Below are 20,699 nucleotides of genomic sequence, written 5' to 3' on the forward strand. Positions count from 1 at the left end.
AATATAGGTAAAATAAAATTTGAGAGAAAAATCTTATCTTTCAATTCTTTTTGGCAGCTTGTGCATCAAAAGTCTGTTAAGGTAGGGAGCCCCTAAGTTGCTGGACTTTCCAGTTTGTCATTGACTTGGTGCTTTCCATCACAACAACACAACGCATATTTGTCTTTCCTAAGCACTCGACAAGCCCCCTTAAGTGGCTTGAGCTCATTTAAACATGTCGTCTGCTTTGCGTGACTCGAATTAATGTATTAATATTATAATACAGCTTAGCACGAAAAATATACATGAGTTGTATGAGATGGACGTCTAATAGACTATTATTTTATTGACATGGCATGATCGTAAATATGCATGCTCTTCATTTCGTACTTTATGCATAGATTTAAGCTCGGTTTGTGACACTTGCACAACGATTGGGATTTTAAGTGACGTTTTTAGGCCCTAACATATCCAAAATATTTGTAGTAGTAAAACTGCTATCATTTCATTTTAAAAAGACCAGGCATTCTGTAGAGACAATTTTTATCTTGTAAAAAGCAGGCTAAAAGTCTTCGATATGTTAGTTAAAAGGTTAATTACAAGCGTTGCGATATTGGTGCATTGAATTTTTCATAATCCCCTTTTATATTGAGTAGTTAAGATAAAATTATAGTTGCAAAGTGATTGTCTAGGTGGGGGAATCTCTCTCCCCACCACCAAATTGTATAATGTATTGTTTGTGTGTAAAGCTAATCAAACAAGCAAAGCAATGACCAACAATTACGTTCGTATTCAATCCTCGTAGCTTTTGTTTTGCCAAATCCTAATTCCTAACACCCCATTTCTTGCGGGCACACTACTCCCTCTCTCTCTCTCTCTCTCCCCCTCCCCCTCCTTGTGTTTCCCAACCACCCCACCACCACACCCACCAAATTTCCAATTTTCTTTCTGTTTACATTTTCAATCCTCAACAAATTAAGCAGTTTTCAATTTCTGATCAATCACACACATCAATGGCTGGGTGGATATCTAATAACACAAAGTTGAATCCTAAAGCTGTTGACGGGAACGAAATGTTTCTGGGTCTAACTGCTGTTTCTCACAAGACTGCTGGCTTACACCTCATACAGAACTGCGATCTTCCTCCACCCTCGAAACTCTTTACGGGTTCGGGTCAAACTGTTGTGTCATCCATGAAAAGGGTTTGCAGCGTGAACTCGGATCGCCATAATGATGATCACACGGATGATCAGTGTGACACGGATGGTAACCAAATTGACGGCGAGAATGAGAAACTGGAGCTGCTGAAGGCGTTGAGGCTGTCGCAGACGAGGGCAAGAGAGGCGGAGAACAAGTCTGAGAGGTTGGAGAAGGAAAAAGACCATCTCTCTAATGCCTTGCTTGCGAAGGCTAAAGAGTTGTTTGCTTACAAGCAATGGGTGAGGTTGCTTGAGCTTCAAGTTTCAAGGTTGCAGTCACATTGGGCGGAGGAAGAGAATATTCAGGCGAGTTGTGGTTGTGGCAGATCAAAAGGAGACGATGATGGGGATGGCATCACTTGGGTTGTAGCTTTGGCGCTTTGTTTCGGCATCACCGGCGTAGGATTCGCATTCGGATGCAGATTCTTGTACTGAAATTTCATTTTCGTACTGGAAAATATATAGGTGTATATATATATATGAACAAGCACCTTGTAAACTGAAAACACAGGTCTATTTCGAACGAGATTCTTTGGGATAATATGTTTCTGATTTAGTGGTGCCATTGAGTATAGGACCCACTTTGCACTCCTCCATGGTCCCAAGGGCAGTTGCCGAATACGCGAATGGAGCAACACCTAACCATTGATGCAATGTCGACCTACATAGATCAATGGTCAAGAGCTGTACACTCGCGCTTGAGCGACTTACCCTAGCACAGTTCAAAATTACTAAATAAAAGAGCTTATTAGAGTTTCCGATCCGTTTCCAGGTCATGGTTAAAATCAAGCACAAAATTGGATCAATGATCTCATCAGAGCTCCTCATTTCTTAATTATCCAGACTGGATGAGAACACCGAAAAGCTTGGCTAGAATTCACTCAGCTGGTTAAAGGAACTTACAGAGAAAAAGCGCTTTACAGTTTACACAGAGAAAAGCCCTTTACAGTTTACACAGAGAAAAGCCCTACCAGCTGTACATGTCTCGGCAACGCTGTGCTGGGAAGAAGCTATAAATAGAAAAGACGCTACTACTTGCTATACTCTGTCTATGTTACCTATTTCATATCATGCAACAATAATATAAGCCAACTGATAAGTAAACATCATGAGCGCTTCATATTCAAATGATGGCCAGGTGAATAGTCCTCAAATGGGTATAGCATTCGTCGCTCGTTCCAAAATACTCCAAACAGACCCAACAAATATGCTTCCCACACCGACATTCTATATGGTTGCACCCATCTATCTTCTCAATTGTATACCTGCAAACCGGGCAGCTCTTCACATGTTCTTTTCCTTTGCACCACTTCTTCAACGATGAATCTGGGTCTTCCTTGAACTCTCGGTACTGCTCACATGAGAGGTATGGATGATGTTCTAAATGGCACCTAGTACATGTCTCGGCATAACATGCACCACAAACAAATGGTTCACCGTCTGTTCCCGGAGCAGCTACCTGATACACAGAAGAGCAGTCGGGAGACGGGCAAAACCTGTAGATGCCCCCACTTGACGCAACAAATGCCCCCAATGAAGATCTAAATAGCTCCTCCAGCTTCTCACTTGGTAATAGAGATTTCAGATCACTGAACAAAATAAGAGACCTGCAACCCATGTGTGCACAAAACATTGGGAAACTATCTTGGTTTTTAATTGCTGACTCACACTGCTCCACTAAACACGAGCGGCAAAATAAATGACTGCAGTCCTCAAGCCGGTATTCATCTTCAATCTCACACATACATATGGGGCAATCAACATCAGTCTTAAACCTCTGAGTTGAACTACCTGACATCTGTACAATCTCGTAGATACTCTCTTCTACTTTCTGCTTCACATCCTTGCTTCCATGGATGGAAATTACTTGACGGCGAACATTTAGACTAAAATCAGCCCCTGGGACCTTCTCTTTGAGCCCCCGGAGGTCTGGCCCAAACCTGTTAACAACCTCTTTCATTAACTCAGGAGGCAAGGCATTACCTTGAAGCCGGACCTCAAGCAGCTTATTGTCGTGGAGGGTTAAAAGGGCGTCAACCAATTTCTTCTCGACCACACCAACTTGGCCTGAAGAACCAAAGACCTGTACACTGAGGCTACGTCTGTCAAAAAGAATATAAGTTCCCGTCTCTCGCTGGAGTGCATGCATTAGACTGATGCCATCTCTGGAGAAAAGAATCTGTAAAACTGCTGGCGTAAGGCTGGCGTGGTCGATAGTCTTCCCTTTCACAAGCTCCTCCACACGTCTTCTCAGGTCTGCAACAATTTTTGTAGCATTGGCAGATATCTTCACTCGGTAGGAACCATTAGAATTTCTATCCAAATTGCATTCTACACCTGTAAACAACACAAAAATAAAAGATGGTCAAACACCCACCTATGTCTAAGAAAACAGACCTATTGTGCTTAGTTTTAGCCATCGGTAGTATAAAACGAGTGACCAAAATAACAATATAATTGACAAGATATAGCTGAAGAGTGCATTAGATTGTAAATATTCCCATATAATTATGAAAATTAATATGCTTTAAGAAGAATGACAAGACTCAGTCAGTGCAAGAACCAAGTTCTCCAGAATGGTTTTTATCATAATGCAGCAGTTACATTTTGTTTCCAGGATATTCAAAAAACAGCCAAAAATATAACTACAAAAATCCCAACAAGACGTGAAGGATAAATTAAAATGAAAAAAAAAAGGGTGTGACACTAAACTAGTAGAAGAAAATGCCAATATACTTGCAACCACAGATAAATATAAGATCAAAAGAATACATAAGCTTGGATAAGAAACGGTACCATTTAGATGCATAAAACTTGAGAGTAAACCATCCAGCTGCTTCTTGATCACAAGATAGACAGGGGCAGGACAGGATAGAGAGCTATGAAATAACTGTTGGCACTTCATCTTTTGCCATGGAAGGAACCCAGGCAGTACTTTCCCTTCTAATTCTTCTAAAGCTCTCGCCGCTTCCAAGTGTAATCTTCCGTCAAAAGTAATCAAAGCTCTCATGAAAACATTCTTTGGTTCAGGCTCGAAAACCTGAACACTGCAGCTATTGTGGGAATACCTCTTAGGCATAAAGGGTGATATTTCTTTTAAGAGTGCTCCTTCACAAGAACTACATGACGGATTTCCTACAGCATCTCCTCTCAGCAGGAAAAAATCAAGGATTCGCCTACTTGTAGCAGTCCTCAACACATTTAAAATTTCAGCCTCAGAAAGATCTTTGCTTAGTCCATATATCATGATAGCATCTGTGTCCCTTTTGCTAATCTCACAGCGAATTACTTTTCCTCCAACTTCAAGGTTAGAAAAGTCATCAATCATGGGATGGGTGTCATTCATGTGGCATTTAACAATTGCAAACCCCTTGCTTAGCCTGCGAGGCCAATAAACCTTAGCTCTAACAGCGGGGAATGAAAACATTTTATGATCACCACCTACCTGCGAAGGAATAACCTTCAGTATGGAGCCATTAAATTCAGAATCGTTTAGCTCAGCTGCTTTTTGAGCCGCTTCAGGAGTTTGAAATGTTACCCTCACCCCCTTTCCTTTGTCAAAATTTTCCTGCCCAGTGTTGGTGAACTTGTGAATAGCACATATACTGCCAGAGATAGACTTTTCAAGCTCACTAAGTAACTCCTTATCATCTTCAGAGTCCAGCTTTGAATGAAATACATCAAAAGTCAAACACCTTTTTTGAAGCTCCAGATGTTTGATCTCAGCACCAGCTCCAAACAATGCTACAGGAGGCAACACGCCTGAACTGTGATATAAGCATTTCTCCAAGCATTCATTACGCATCCATTTTTGTTCACGCTCCAAGGCATCATTTACAAAGCTTTCAACCCTATCCATGTTATGTGAAGTGGCAAACAACATAATCTCATTCTGACAGTAATCGACTTTGATGTTGATAAGTTCATCCCCGCAAATTGTCCTAATACGTGACACGAGATGAAGCAGATAACTGTTGCCCTTCCCACAAAATCTTTTAAGGACAGTAATGCCAAAACCAGTCAACATTTTCAGCTCAAGCTTTCGACTTTCCATCTTAGATACATCAAACAAAGGAGGAGGATAAAGCGTAGACAGAGAGTTGAAATCAAAGGAGGTGACGCACACCAAATACTGATTAGAAACTGACAGAATTTCACCAAAAACTACCCAACTAGGTTTCTCCCCGAATACTAGCAATGAACACGAAGGATGCAGTCTAACATGCTGCCCATTTAATGCCACTTCATAACCAAGTTGATCATAACCTGAGAACATTGCAACATTATCTGCAAGGGAAGATAGTATAACCTTTTTCAAATGTTTATCACAACCAGTTGATTCATGTGGATCCCAACGCCAGGTACCAGAAATTATCATGTTGAGTTCATGTTTAAGGCAAGATTCCAATTCCATCACCGTGTCTTGGCATCTCCTCATAGTTTTTGCATTGATGCTGTTTTCCCAGCACCATGTGTTTCTCTTGTCTCGAGACAAGGAATCCCATTCCTTGTACACAGAGAGAAGGGTAAAGAGGTCACCATCACGATGACAAAATTTCACCTTAATGCAGTCTGATCTAATCTTTTCTTCGTCATTACCAACTCTACAAAATATGCTACTGGAATTTGCCATCACGGCTGCAAGAACAAGACCCTCGATACGCAAGTTAAGGTCACAACAACCAAGAATTAATTTACCAAGCCGAGGTTCAACACCCAACTTAACCAAGCACCGACCTTCCTGAGTTAACTCAAAAACATCATCCTTGTGCATAACAGCTCCCAACTGAACAAGGTTCCTGATAGCCAAGTCAATAGCTTCAGAAGAAGGTGCATCGATAAATTTAAAGTCTTGTAAATTCTTGACGCCTAAAGCCAGAATCCTCAGAACTGCAACACCAAGATGAACTCTGCGGATCTCAGGTTCCTGACAAGGAGGCATAGCCTCAAAGTCATATTCTGAGTAAAGTCTATAACATACTCCTGGTTCAGTTCTTCCAGCACGGCCACTTCTTTGATTAGCAGAACTCTGGCTGATCATACAAACTCTGAGAACATTCATGCCACTTCCCGGTTCAAATTTGCTTTCTTTAGCCATACCAGAATCAATCACATACTTTACCCCAGGAATTGTCAGTGATGTCTCAGCCAGATTAGTGGCGAAAATAATTTTCCTTTTTCCAGGGTAGTTTTTGAAAACATTAAATTGGTCTTCAAAAGAAAGTTTTCCATGCAATGGCAATGCAATTGCACCAGGTGCTATAAACTTCTCACAGCACCATTCTACTTCCAACTGGGAAGTCAAAAAGGCGAGAATTGTCCCCTCTTTCTCTTTCCTGTGTACATCTGCTGCTACCCTCAGCACATCAGAAACATAGGAAGCATCACTAGAAGTTCCTTCGCTGAAACACGGTACATATCTAACATCAACAGGAAAGCTCCTCCCCGTTACAGAAAATATTCCACAACCATAAAAATAGTCGGACACCACATTGGCATCAACTGTTGCTGACATTATAATAAGTCGTAAACTAGACCTTCGACCAAGTAAATCTTTTAAACATGCCAACAGGAGATCAGTATTCAAGCTCCTTTCATGAGCCTCATCAACTATGATACAAGAAATACCTGACATATTCGTATCATTCATGTAGTGCTGCAGTAAACAGTGATCTGTCATAAATGTAACCTTAGAAACCAACCCCTGCCCTGACAAAAATGTTGAATTGCATGATACTGAGTTTCCTCCGTAACACCCACTACTTTCTTCTCTAACTCTTTGCGATAACGACATGGCAGCAATCTTACGAGGCTGAGTGCATACAATGGATTGCTCAGCAGCAATTCCAGAATCAGCAAGATACTGCACCATCTGCGTACTCTTCCCTGAGCCAGTCTCTCCAATCAACACCATGACCTGTGCAGATTGAAGTTAGAAAGATAGACAAAGGGGAAAATCTAAATTCTAAATAGAAACCTATGTAAGATGTCTAAAGCACCTAAATTTGAGCTTAAATAATTAATTATTGCTTAAAACAAACAAATAAACAAATAACCTACAATGCAGAAAAGCATCAATTTTTTGTATTAAAAAAAAAGGCATATTTTTAAACTATTCAGGAATATTTAGTACATGCTTGAGCATTAGTTTTCACAATCATAAAGTTCACTCCCAACAAATGCAATTGAGCCTTTAGGCAAACATGTACCGTTGACAATCAAGAATGTTGAAAATTGAGTAACACTAACAGAGATTACTAATCAAAACCAAAATCAAACATAAAACCGAAGACGGAAAACAACTACACAGCCAAATTTAACCACATTGTACCTGCTGGCTAAGAATTTGCTGAAGAATTTTCTGCCGATAAGCATAAATGGGCAACCCTTCTTCGAGCCTGCTGCATTCCCGAACAATTAAGCTCTGAATTTGACTCCAATCATAATCTTGACTCGAAAATTTGAACACTTTCACGCCTTCTTCACCAGTTTCCTCCGCCCCCTTCTCCTCAAGATAATCAAGCAAGCAATTCATGGCGGACTTGAACTCCCTAATCCGGCTCTCAACCAATTGAATTTCACTCCTGTTCCTCTTCATCGTCTCATTCAACTCGCTGAAACTCCGCAGATTGTTATGCCCACGAAGCAACTTCGAAACTCGCTCGTTGTCGTTGCACAACCAGACCCTCTTCGCTTCCCACTTCTTCACCGCCCCTCCGTCCATCAATTTCTTAATCCGGCCGGCGAACAGGGCTTTCAGCCTCTCCCGGAGCTCGTCGAGATCGGAGGGAACCGAGACGATCCGGTTCAACTTGGGAGTGAGATCATGAACCTGGTCCAGCCGGGACTCCCAAAAATAAACGAGGGCTTCGAGAACGTCGACCCATTGCGTGTAGAACAAGGAGGCGACGATGCGATTGGCGGGAGAAACCTCAACGCCTTCGGGCCTGGACTTGCAGTTAGCGATCACAGCGTCGATTTCATGCTTCCGGAGGCTCCGGTGGTCGGAGAGAAGCTCGACGATGAAGCTTGCGCGGCAGGGACGAAGGCGTTGGTGGTAGAAGTTGTTGGGCGGGTAATTGGGTCGCCGGGGAAGCAAACGGCGGGGAATTTCCGAGGGCTGAGGTTGCCGGAAAGTAGAGCGAGGGTACGACGACCTCATGGCATCGAAAGAACCGGAAAACCCCTAGAGAGAGCAAGAAAGCAGAGAGAGAGTGAGATAGTGAGTGCGGATTTGAAGGAAGAGAGAAGGACAGAAGAAATACAATTTTCAGGGGAAATTGCAAGTGTGAATCCGTGGCGGGCAATGCCTTAATATTAGGGGTAAGAAGGTGTCGACTCACTTGACCGTGGTCTATAATGTAGTCAATTACAATTGGCTCTCTCTCTCTCCTCTCTTTATCTCTCTCTCTCTCTCTCTCTCTCTCTCTCTAACCAACCAAATTCGCTTGCATTTTCAGTAAGTGCTTTTTTTCTTTAATTGCTTTGTTTCGTGCTTGTCAAGATTATGGAAATCTAGGGTTTCTTTTGGGGGTGTGTGGGGGGTGTCATTGGTTTTGTATATCAATAGGAGAAGTGAAAGGTCTTTGTGACTTGGGGGTTAAGTTTGGTGTGTCTCTAGAGATTTCGTTTTGTTCTTTTCTATTTTTAATTTTTGGACTAAGAATCATTATAAATTGGTGGGTGAGGAGGTAACTAGCATGATTGACATGTGTACATCGTTTTCAATATGCTACTAGTACTCATCAATTTATGAGAGGATTCTACACCACTAGGTAGCCGTTCATGCGTTTGTGCATGATGTACACATGAACGGCTATTAAATTACCTTTTTTGATTTCTTCTAACAATCCCTTGTCATTTTTAATCAGTTACTGGTCCAGTCAATTTCTAAGTGGATTTTACATGCACCAATAGGTGTTGTACACATGAGCGGCTATTCAGTACCTTATTCCAATTTTTTTTTTTTTTTTTTTTTTTTGAAACAAGGATTCATTACCAAGCCAAAAGGCCAACCAAGAACAAAGAAAGCCAGAAAAGGCTAACAAACATGGAAAAACCATCAAACAACATGAGACTCAGGATTACATATAGACGCTACCACATATGGCGAACACGTCGTCCCAAAAAAACAACAGCCTATACTTAATACTTGAAGGACAAGGCATGCCATCCTTGTTCAAAATTCTAACAAAGGAAGATGGGGACCTGTCGACCCAAACAAAGTTGCACATCTCTGGAGTATAACTCTTCGCAATGAAGTTCGCCGCAATATTTGTTGGTCTTGAAATTCAAGACCAGGAGAAAGCTTGCAAAGTCTTCCCAACCACACTAATACGATTACAGATAGGAAAGATTTCCCAAGCACATCTCAAAGAACAGTTGTTCAAGCATGATATAACCTGTTTCGAATCCAATTTGACCACTACTCGAGGGACAGTGGCAGAGCCAGGAATTTACAACAATGGGGTCAAAAATAGCTTTAAAAATTTTATCATACTAATAGACGAAGCTACGTGAGGGCAAGGAAATTTCTAGTTTTCTGGCCTTTAGGGTTTCCCTGCTCTAGCACAGAGCAAGCTGCGTACAGGTTCTCATTTTTTTTTTCTTAAAGAAAAATATTAGGCTTGGCCAATGAAATGAGAAATGAAGATCTGCATTTTGCAACTTTTGGAAATGGAGTTCTAGTTCTAAGTCTAACGAAGAAGATGAGGGAGGAAGAAGAGATACTCTTTCTCTTTCTCCTATCCCACCCACGTGCCCTTTCAAAATTGCCCCAATTTGTTTTTTTTTTTTTTTTAGCCATTGACCAATCAATGTGCGCCACGTAACTAGAATTGTCGACATACAACTTCTATTCTCTCAACTGCAGAACCAAAAGGCATAATAAATGCCTTAATATATTTTGGATGCTGCCAAAACAATGTCTTTTCCCATTTTTTCTCTTATTTGCACCGAAAAGGAAAAGAGCAGTCTAAACTTATTGGGGTCAAGGAATCCCAATGCACCCACCTTGGCTCCGCTAGTGCCGAGGGATATTCAAACTCTTCGCCAGATTGTACCCATCCAAGACCGCCAAGGATTCAGCCAAGGACGCGCTAGATGCTGAAACCTCAACCCTTTTGACCACGATACATCTGGACCCCGAGTCACGAACCACCATAACCACTCTAACCCACATTGAACATACACCATGCTTCCAACTCGCATCCACATTTATCTTTATTGAAGGGCAAACAGGAGGAGTCCACATTTATCTTCCACCACGATACTGTTAAAGTATTTGAAGTCTCCTAGCCGTTAGGGTTAGGGTTCCTTATTTCTAGGGATCAGTTTCTAACCATGCAAATAATCTCTCCTATTCTTGAGGGACAAGCTTATCTTTCTGTTTCTGACTTAGTCATGCACCACGATCTTAGGCAATGTAAATCGTGGGTTGTTATTTCCTATTTCATTGCATTGTAAGGCTATTTAACGGCCACAAGTTTCATTCAATAAACAAGGACATTCTCTCAGGTTTCTAGTGTTATCTGACTATACAAGTACAAAAGCTTTCTGCCATTTTCTCTTACTTCCAACATCTGGTATTAGAGATCTGGTATTAGAGCCCCACCACGGGGCCTGATCAAAACCTGCTACACAGGAACTAGTATGGAGGAACAAAGATATGATGTCCGAAGGCAGCTTTGTGCAACCTGCAATTCCACGGTTTGATGGACACTACGATCACTGGAGTATGCTAATGGAAAACTTTTTACGTTCCAAAGAGTATTGGAACCTAGTGGAAATGGGAGTCACTGCAGCATCAGAGGGAGCTGACTCAAGCGAAGCACAGAAGAAGATGATTGATGATCAGAAGCTGAAAGACTTGAAGTGCAAAAACTATTTGTTTCAAGCCATCGATTGTTCGATCTTAGAGACCATATGAAGAAGGACATTGCGAATGACATCTGGGATTCCTTGAAGCAGAAATATCAAGGAACAGCATGTGTCAAATGTGCTTAACTGCAGGCTCTTCGAAAGGAGTTTGAAGTGCTGCACATGAAGGCTGGAGAATTTGTCAATGAATATTTTGGACGAACTCTCGTCATTGCCAACAAGATGAGGATTCACGGAGAGCACATGGAGGATGTGGTGATCATAGAGAAGATCTTAAGGTCTATGGTCCCAAAATATGACTACGTTGTATGTTTTATTGAGGAATCAAATGATCTGGATGCTTTGTCCATCGATGAGCTTCAAAGCAGTTTGTTAGTGCATGAACAACGGATTAGTCGCCATGTTGTAGTGGAGGAACAAGTGCTGCAAGTCACTTCTAAGACTCAACAAGGAGGACGAGGTGGAGGTCGCAGTAACTATTGTGGAAGAGGAAGAGGAAGGGGCAAATCTGGGTTTGATAAATCAACCCTAGAATGTTATAACTGTCATGAGTTGGGACACTTTCAGTGGGAATGCCCAAAGAAAGCATGGGATCCAAAGGCAAACTATGCAGAAATAAAAGAGGAATCAAATGATCTGGATGCTGTTTGAGGAATCAAATAGTCGCCATGTTTGAGGAATCAAACTATGCAGAAACAAAAGAGGAATCAAATAGTCGCCATGGTGTAGCAACCATATGAGTGGCAAGAGAGACATTTTTGTTGATCTTGATAACAGTTTCAAGGAATCAGTAAAGATGGGAAATGACTCGAGTCTTATTGTTCAAGGTAAAGGCACGATTCGAGTGGAGGTAAAAGGGATAGTTCATGTGATCACGGAAGTTTTCTTTGTACCCGAACTGAAGAACAATTTGTTAAGTATTGGGCAGTTGTAAGAAAAGGGACTCACTGTGCTCATTCAACGAGACAAATGTAAGATATTTCACCCTGAGATGGGGCTCATCATTGAAACTAAAATGACTCTTAACAGAATGTTTATCGTGGTTGCTCACTGCCCACCACCAAGTGAGACAAAGTGTTTCTCCTCTCTAACCACAGATCAGGCCACTATTTGGCACCATCGATATGGGCACCTGAGTTGGAATAGACTCAAAGTACTTCAACAAAAGAAGATGGTGGAAGGGTTACCCTAGTTCAAAGCCATTCAGCAAGTATGTGAAGGCTGTTTGGTAGGACGACAGCATCGACATCTATTCCCAAAAGAAAGCATATGGAGGGCTTCCAAAGTTCTTCAGGTGGTGCATGCTGACATTTGTGGTCCGATCAACCCAACCTCGAACAGCAACAAAAGGTATTTAATCATCTTTATTGATGATTATAGTAGAAAAACCTGGGTTTATTTTTTGATAAAGAAATCAGAAGCCTTTGCTACCTTCAAAACCTATCAAGCTAGAGTGGAGAAGGAAACTAGAGCATTCATTCGAAGTCTGAGAACATATCGAGGGGGTGAATTCACATCACAAGAGTTCACAAACTTTTGCAATAAGAATGGGATACATAAACAATTAACTGCTGCATACACTCCACAGAAACACGGTGATGCTGAGAGGAAAAATCGTACCATAATGAATATGGTATGAAGCATGCTGATAGAGAAGAAAATTCCTAAAACTTTTTGGCTTGAAGCTATGAATTGGACAGTACATGTGCTAAACAGAAGTCCAACCATTGCCGTGAAAAGCAAAACACCTGAAGAGGCGTGGCAGGGTCTCAAACCATCAGTGGAGCACTTCAGAGTCTTCGGTTGTATTTCACATGTTCACATACCTGACAACAAAATAGTGAAACTTGAAGCCAAAAGTCTCAAATGCATATTTTTGGGGGTAAGTCACGAATCTAAACCTTATAGATTGTTTGATCCTATATCTTCCAAGATAACTGTTAGCAGAAATGTGGTCTTTGAAGAAGACCAAGAATGGAGTTGGGATGAGGCCCACAAGCAAACCATATTGGCTGATTTAGAATGGGAAGTTGATGAAGAAACAAGTACAGAAGAGGAAAACGATGAAAATTGTTCTGAGACAGCCGAAGAACTAGAAGAACATTGGTCCAACAGCAGTGGTTCTTTCGAAGAAGACACTTCAAATGTCACCTCACTCCCAGAAGGACGAACATGAAGACCTCCTACATGGATGAGAGATTATGAGACTGGTGAAGGTCTCTTTGATGAAGAAAATGTGAATATAACTCATCTAGCCTTATTCACTAATGGTGATTCGATGACGTATGAAGAAGAAGTGAAAAGTGAGAAATGGAGGCAAGCAATGGATCAAAAAATCAAGGCAATAGAGAAAAATGAGATGTGGGAATTAACTAATCTGCCACCAAGAGGAAGATCTGTTGGAGTGAATTGGATTTTCAATACCAAACTCAATGAGCATGGGGAAGTAGACAAGTACAAGGCACGGCTAGTGGCGAAAGGGTACAGTCAACAGTATGGAGTGGATTATGCAGAAGTATTTGCATCGGTGGCTCGCTTGGACACAATTCGCATAGTGCTTTCACTTGCTGCGCAGAAAGGTTGGCTGATATACCAACTTGACGTCAAATCAGCATTCCTGCATGGCGAAATCAGTGAAGAAGTGTTTGTTGATCAACCACCAGGTTACGTACAGAATGGAGAAGAATCAAAAGTCTATCGACTCAAAAAAACACTATATGGACTCAAACAAGCTCCCCTAGCTTGGTACAGTCGCATAGAATCATATTTTGTCAAAGAAGCCTTCAACAAATGTCCTCATGAGCACACATTGTTCACTAAAACAACAAATAGAGGTAAAATATTGATTATTTATTTGTATGTTGATGATCTTATATACACTGGGAACAATGGAAATATGATTGAACAATTTAAGAAGTCTATGATGGTTGAATTTGACATGACTGATCTCGAAAAAATGAGATATTTTCTAGGGATTGAAGTGTTGCAGAAGGAAGATCGGGTTTTTATAAGCCAACGAAAATATGCTTACGAGGTCCTTGAAAGATTCAACATGGATTAGTGCAACTCGGTTCAAAATCCAGTGATTTCTAGTTTCAAACTCACAAGGGATGAAGAAGGAGTAGGAGTCAATAGTACTTTTTACAAGCAACTGGTGGGAAGTCTTATGTACCTTACAGCCACATGCCCTAACCTGATGTTTGTTGTAAGCTTAATCAGTAGGTATATGGAACGCCCCACGAAGACTCACTTGAAGGCAGCAAATAGGATTCTAAGGTATGTGAAGGGAACATCCAGTTTTGGGGTGTTTTATAGGAAGGGAGGAGATGAAAAGCTTTTTGGCTACACGGACAGTGACTATGCAGGAGATCAGGATGACAGGAAAAGTACATCAGGATATGTCTTCATGGTGAATTCAAGTGCAGTATCTTGGTCCTCAAAGAAGCAACCAGTGGTTACTCTTTCCACTACCGAAGCTGAGTTTATCGTTGCAGCTTCAAGTGATTGTCAAGTTGTTTAGCTAAAGAGGATTATGAAAAGTCTAAATTGTGAGCAGTCTGAACCTACTGTCTTGTACTGTGATAACATCTCAACCATCAAACTCTCGAAACAGCTTCAAGTGATTGTCAAGTTGTTTGGCTAAAGAGGATTATGAAAAGTCTAAATTGTGAGCAATCTAAACCTACTGTCTTGTACTGTGATAACATCTCAACAATCAAACTCTCGAAAAATCCAGTAATGCATGGACGTAGCAAGCACATTGACGTTCGGTTTCTTTTTCTTCGAAATTTGGTCAATGATGGAGTAGTGGAGCTCAAACAGTGTTCAACCCAGGAGCAGATTGCAAATGTTATGACTAAACCATTGAAGTTAGAAGTGTTTGCAAAGATGCGAGAAGCAATGTGTGTCTGCAAATACCCAAAGATAAACTGATTATCAATGATATTCAGTTTAAGGGAGGATGTTAAAGTATTAGAAGTCTCCTAGCCGTTAGGGTTAGGGTTCCTTATTTCTAGGGATCAGTTTCTAACCATGCAAATAATCTCTCCTATTCTTGAGGGACAAGCTTATCTTTCTGTTTCTGACTTAGTCATGCACCACGATCTTGGGCCATGTAAATCGTGGGTTGTTATTTCCTATTTCATTGCATTGTAAGGCTATTTAACTGCCACAATTTTCATTCAATAAACAAGGACATTCTCTCAGATTTCTAGTGTTATCAGACTATAGAATGAATTTTTATGACACTACCAACATTAACTTTTCATAAGTGATCTTGTTAGATAACTAAACACTTCTCAAGTTGAATGAATTTTTGTAAGGATTATATTTCAATGATGACATTCAAACATAAAAAATTGGTTTCAAATCATCAATAATAGGTCTAAACGAGTGGTCGACATTGTATTAATTTAGCAACTACTTAGAGCTTGAGTTCTATGGTATACATATCACCTATAGTATTATTAACATAAGATGGCTTGCTCTTTTAAAAATACCTACCATATCCCCGTTTTTCTTTTGTTATCCTTACTTACAATAAACAATATTTACATAATAAGTAGGGGTGGCAAAAAGTCCCATGGGTTTGGTTCCCTACGGGTACCCGACCTTAATGGAAAGGTTATGGAGCAGAATAAATGGGTAACGGGTGGGTTTGGGGATTCTTTTAAAAACCCGAGTCGTAAATGGACCGGTGATGGTTGTTGTGAAAATTAGGTAACCTAAACTTACCTCTTTAAGGTTCAAATTTTAGTGTTCACAAGTATACGGATTGAATGATAGTATAGCAAGGAGCATCATGGACACCCTCAATAATTTTTCTTCTGTTTTTGGCCAAAAGATTGATTTCAATAAATTGACTCTATTTTTCTAGTAATACTACGAATAGCTTGAGAGATGATATTGTTACTATCTTGTATAAAAACGACTATTGGCAAGTACTTGGAATTCATAATATAATATTTTGGAAGGATTCCTGTCACGCCCCGGACCCGAGTTGGTAGAAAAAACCAAATCCGGAACACGAGCTAAAAATTAAATAAGTAAATAAAAACTTACTAAAACAGTATGGAAAATTAATTCCCCTTATAAATAGAAGTTAAGAACTCTTTGCAAGGCTAAAAAATAAATAAATACAAACTCTAGCCTCACATATAGTCCGGCCTCATCCCGCCTACTTGACAATCTAGTTTGTAAACTTGCGTAACAATAAAGGGGTGAGCTTTGACAGCGCAGTAAAGACATAATCTTACAACAGTAAATTGATTAAACCAAATTAAGTGTCATGGCAACACAAAATTCAATTATAACATGTAACCAGTCATATAAATTAAAATGTCAATGCGTGAATGCAATGCGATTTAACATCCTTTACCCAACCCGTTAATCTCTATAATAAAGCATGTAGACATGCAAATCCCATACCGTGCATTTTACCTCTGCAGTGGTGGTTCAAATGTTCTATTACACAAATTAACCCCCTGTAACTTAATCATCCTAATTTCCCCTTAGTCATCTTGCCAAAACCCTTCGTCGCCAATCCCGAATTACCCTAAAAGAAATTGTGCACTATGAGCTTGCCTGAGACTTGGTAACTACTAAGAGTTTGGCTCAACCAAGGTTCTAAAAAACGTTAGGTGCTAGTCGGGTGGCAGAAGGGGGCTTAGCTCCTAGGCGGGTGCCTAGGCAAACTAGTTGGATTTGAGTAAATTTATTATATATCATAAAAATAAGTGTCTGTTTACACTTAAAAAATTATACTTATATTGAAAATTTGGAAGAGATGAAATTCAAAATAGAAATATCCATAAACTAGAAAGAATACAATTAGTATTTTATTTTTAAAAAGGTTGTATGGGTTAAATGAATGGTAAAGAAACAATTTTATCAGGAACATAAACTGAAATAGGTTTGCTTTTGAGTCTTGTTTGGTGTGCCCAAGGGGCCCACCTTTGGTTTTTGTTCCCCGGGCCCAAAGCAACTCAGCTCTTTCTCTCTCATTCTCTCCTTCACTTTTTCTCTTTTCTCTGATTCCCCCAAGCTCTCTTTCTTTCTCTCAGCTCACTCTCTTCATATCTCTCCCTCGCTGCATCCCTTTCCCCCGAGCACCACACACCAACGACGACACCACAAACCACCACCCCTCCCCAACGAACCTCTCGACTTCCCGACGTGGGAAGGAAACCAAACCCAGGTTCCCAGCGTGAACCATGGGTTTCAAACGACTTCCTGAACAACTCCGGCCACCATGGGAAACAAAAGGTAAAATCCTAATCTACTCTTGGTGGTCTTCATTTTGGTGGGCAAATCGCATGCTAGGGTGGAGAATCAGAGTTGAACGGAGCTCGAGAAGCTCCGGCTTCCTTCTTTATCAAGTTTAGCCAACCCGACCCGAAAACGGGTTAAACCCAGACCCAACTAAACCGGCTCAAGTTTTTAGGCCATGGATTTCGGCCTACTAAAACCAACCCAAGTTTAATAGCCCAAAACCAAGGGCTCCAGCCCTATCTGAACTCAAACCCAAACCTAAGCCAAGGCCCAGTTGCCCAGACGCAACCATGAGGCCCAACTCAGAGAACCCAAGCTTAACTCAAATGGAACCAAACCTGACTTGGATCCCAGAGCATTGGCCAGCACGTGAATGGCGCGTGGGCCTGCACATAAGGGTACCCGAGGTCCCCTTTTACGTTTTTTTGACGTCTTGAATCCGTTTATGACGTTCGGTTTCTGAAATTCAATCGTTAGGGTAGAGTTTTATTAATGGGACCCTTTATGTGCTTAGGTACAATCATTAGCGGTGTTTCTATCCCTCATATTTCACACGGCTCTTCGATGGACGAAGTATCTATGAGTTGACCCCTTTCAAAATGCATAATTTTGCTATTAGAAATGCATACATGAAAAGCATGATTTAATCATTACATTTTATGAAACGTTTAATGAGTAAATTAGATTTTACTTTTTATGAGATATCATGCTTTACTAAGAATATTTTGGAATACCATGCTTTATTGATTTCATGTTCTTTGTAATATATATGATGGATGACTATATACTATGAAGAGGTTTTGAGATATGATGTTTGAGCTACTGAGCTCCATTGAGATATATGTACTTATGTTGGAAATATTATATACAATGTTTTTGTGATTATCTAGTGGTCACTGTTCTGCCTACATGCATATGTCCTGCCTACAGGCGAATGTCTTGCCTTCAAGCGAGTATGATACCATTAATTAGCACACTATATATGATATATGTTTTATGAAAGGTTTTATGACATGCCAGGTTTTTGGAAAACCTATTACTTATTATGTTATACAAGTTTTCTAAACTTGGGGGTTAGTACATTAAAGATTAACTGTTTTAGTACTACTTATATATCAACTTGGTCCACTCATGTTTTGTTTTGTGCCCCCTTAGGACTTAGAATCAAGGCGTACAATCCCGGTGTCAAGGCACTCTCGCATTGGCACCTTCGAGTCCTCTTGGTGTATGACCCATCCTTTTGTTTGTTCAATTTTAAATTATTCATTTTTTATTGTCTCGGATTAGCTGTATGCTCTAAACATATTCCACAATTGCATATTCATTATAATTAAGTTTACAAGTTTTATTTATGTAGGTTAATTGTTTCTAGTTCTCATGCATCCTAATATGGCTTTGTCACCTTCGGGTGTCGGTCAGCACGTGCTTACCCTGGTGTTTGGAGAATATCAGGGTCAGGCGTCTCATGACTCCTCGAAGTGAACACCTATTTGATAAAAACAGAAACGTACGTGAACCCATTGCCTTCTTGTTCTCCCTTTGAAGCTGCAAACCAGGTGCGGTGAGATCGTGAGAGATGCCACGCGAAACGGTGCAGAAATGTAGTGCAAATGCGATAGGATGCAAGTCTAGGAGATGTAGTGATTGCGAGAGATATGAATACGAAGGGATGAAGAAAGCCTACAATTCACGGCGAAAGTGCAGAATCAACAGCGACATTTCAAAATCATGGACCGCCTAGACTGGCCGCCTACCACCACCTAAACCGCCTAAACCACCTAGAATGCCTAGAAAATACCTAGGCAGCCACCTGAACCCTCCTCGATTTTCATCAACAATTTGGCCTAAATCGGATTGGCCTTCACTGTTTAGCGCCTAAGCAGCCACCTAGGCCGACTTTTGGAACACTGGGCTCAACTACACAAAAGATCATTTCCATTACCCTCTTACCACAATTCCTTTCACAAATTCGAATCTCCAACCACAAGACACATCATGAATGATTCACAAATACTTTCATTTTATCATTCATGTGTTCCAAAATATATTCTCAACCAAGAGTAATTCCATAGTCAATAACAAATAGACATCCAACAAAACAATGATGTACGCATATCCAAGTAACACTCAACAAGAGTAATCAATCAATAAGATAAAAAAATAAAATAGAATTCTATGAAATTTAATATAATCAATCTCCGTAAAAGTCTGCCATATTGCTCCTACTTGAACTCCAAAGCATTGCTCCAACTCTTTATTACAAGAGTTCACCACCTTGATAAAATCCTATTCACAAGTATAAGCAAATCACTATATGCAAGACATGGACTCTAACTAATCAAAGTACTTGGGTTACTAATATACCATCACTCAAATCAAATATCAATTGAGTTGAACTATAATACTATACAAAATAGTTTTGTATATCGTAAACATATTGTGTAATTTGTATAAAATAACATGTACATAAAACCGTTTTACCAACATGCTTATTCATTTTTAACGTAAACGATTGAAATGAAATACAGTACTTTCTAGCTACCCATATTACTACACATTAACCAAATACTCTCACTCTAATGAACTCAAACTGATACAAGTTAAGTATCAACAACCACTAAAGTACAAAGTTCTAAGGCCATCTCCAATGGATTAGGTCATAGGGTTATAGTGAATGCTATAGCCTGAAATGAGAAGAAAAAAAACCCATCTCTAATGGAGGGTTGGGCTAACGGAGAAAGGGACCCACTGGGCCAAAGAGAAGCCTGATGGCCATCGGGCTGGACAAATCCAGCCAGCCTGTTTTAAGGGCCTAGTTTGCTGCAACCAACTGTCACATGACGTTAGCTAACGTCATGTAACCGTTGGATTTTGAAATTTTATTAATTTTTTTAAGGAAGAATTTTTTTTTAAAAAAAAATTCTATTTACTTTTTTTATTTTTATAAATACCGAAGTATTTTCTACACCATTTCTCATATCATTTTCACCCTTCCATACTATCTTACCTCTTCCATCATTCCTACACCATTTCTCACATCATTAAGTTGTTGTACTTTAATATTTAAGGTGTTGTATTTCAATGAAGTTGTATTAAAATTAAAGCATTCAATAACATTAAACTTAAACAACATGAAACTTAAAACAACACTTAACAAATAACAACACAATCTCCACCCTAGTCACTCGAAATCATATATGAAAAATTATTGAGATTATATAAAGATAAGAAATCCGGAGGCTTATTCATTTAGTGACATGAGGCACTTAAAATATGTTCAGAAACCTTATTTTAATATGGTAGTTTAATTCAATTAACCAATTAAATTAAAGAAAAAACATAAAAAATAAATTATTGAGGGGCTAAAAAAGA

General features: G+C 40.0%; 2 protein-coding genes across 2 annotated transcripts; one reads left to right on the forward strand and one right to left on the reverse strand.

The window, feature by feature from the left end:
* Positions 1–839: 839 nt before the first annotated feature.
* LOC137719538 (uncharacterized) lies at positions 840–1,719 on the forward strand. The gene has a single exon (XM_068458577.2). It carries the CDS (start codon positions 993–995, stop codon positions 1,611–1,613), a length of 621 nt encoding a protein of 206 aa, XP_068314678.1. The 5' UTR covers positions 840–992; the 3' UTR covers positions 1,614–1,719.
* Positions 1,720–1,975: 256 nt separating this feature from the next.
* LOC137720515 (ATP-dependent RNA helicase DEAH11, chloroplastic) lies at positions 1,976–8,628 on the reverse strand. The gene is made up of 3 exons (XM_068459594.2): positions 7,510–8,628; positions 3,975–7,095; positions 1,976–3,515 (listed from the first exon to the last, which is right to left on the reverse strand). Exons 1-3 carry the CDS (start codon positions 8,338–8,340, stop codon positions 2,302–2,304), a joined length of 5,166 nt encoding a protein of 1,721 aa, XP_068315695.1. The 5' UTR covers positions 8,341–8,628; the 3' UTR covers positions 1,976–2,301.
* Positions 8,629–20,699: the final 12,071 nt, after the last annotated feature.

This window comes from Pyrus communis, chromosome 1 (assembly GCF_041283825.1).
Source record: "Pyrus communis isolate YQ-2024b chromosome 1, ASM4128382v1, whole genome shotgun sequence".
Taxonomy (NCBI): Eukaryota; Viridiplantae; Streptophyta; class Magnoliopsida; order Rosales; family Rosaceae; genus Pyrus; species Pyrus communis.

Coding starts and splice junctions, on each gene's coding strand:
- LOC137719538 (XM_068458577.2), top strand. CDS start 993: ATGGCTGGGTGGATATCTAATAACACAAAGTTGAATCCTAAAGCTGTT.
- LOC137720515 (XM_068459594.2), bottom strand. CDS start 8,340: ATGAGGTCGTCGTACCCTCGCTCTACTTTCCGGCAACCTCAGCCCTCG. Junction 7,096..7,509: donor AGCAAATTCTTAGCCAGCAG/GTACAATGTGGT, acceptor CAATCTGCACAG/GTCATGGTGTTGATTGGAGA. Junction 3,516..3,974: donor AAGTTTTATGCATCTAAATG/GTACCGTTTCTT, acceptor TGTTGTTTACAG/GTGTAGAATGCAATTTGGAT.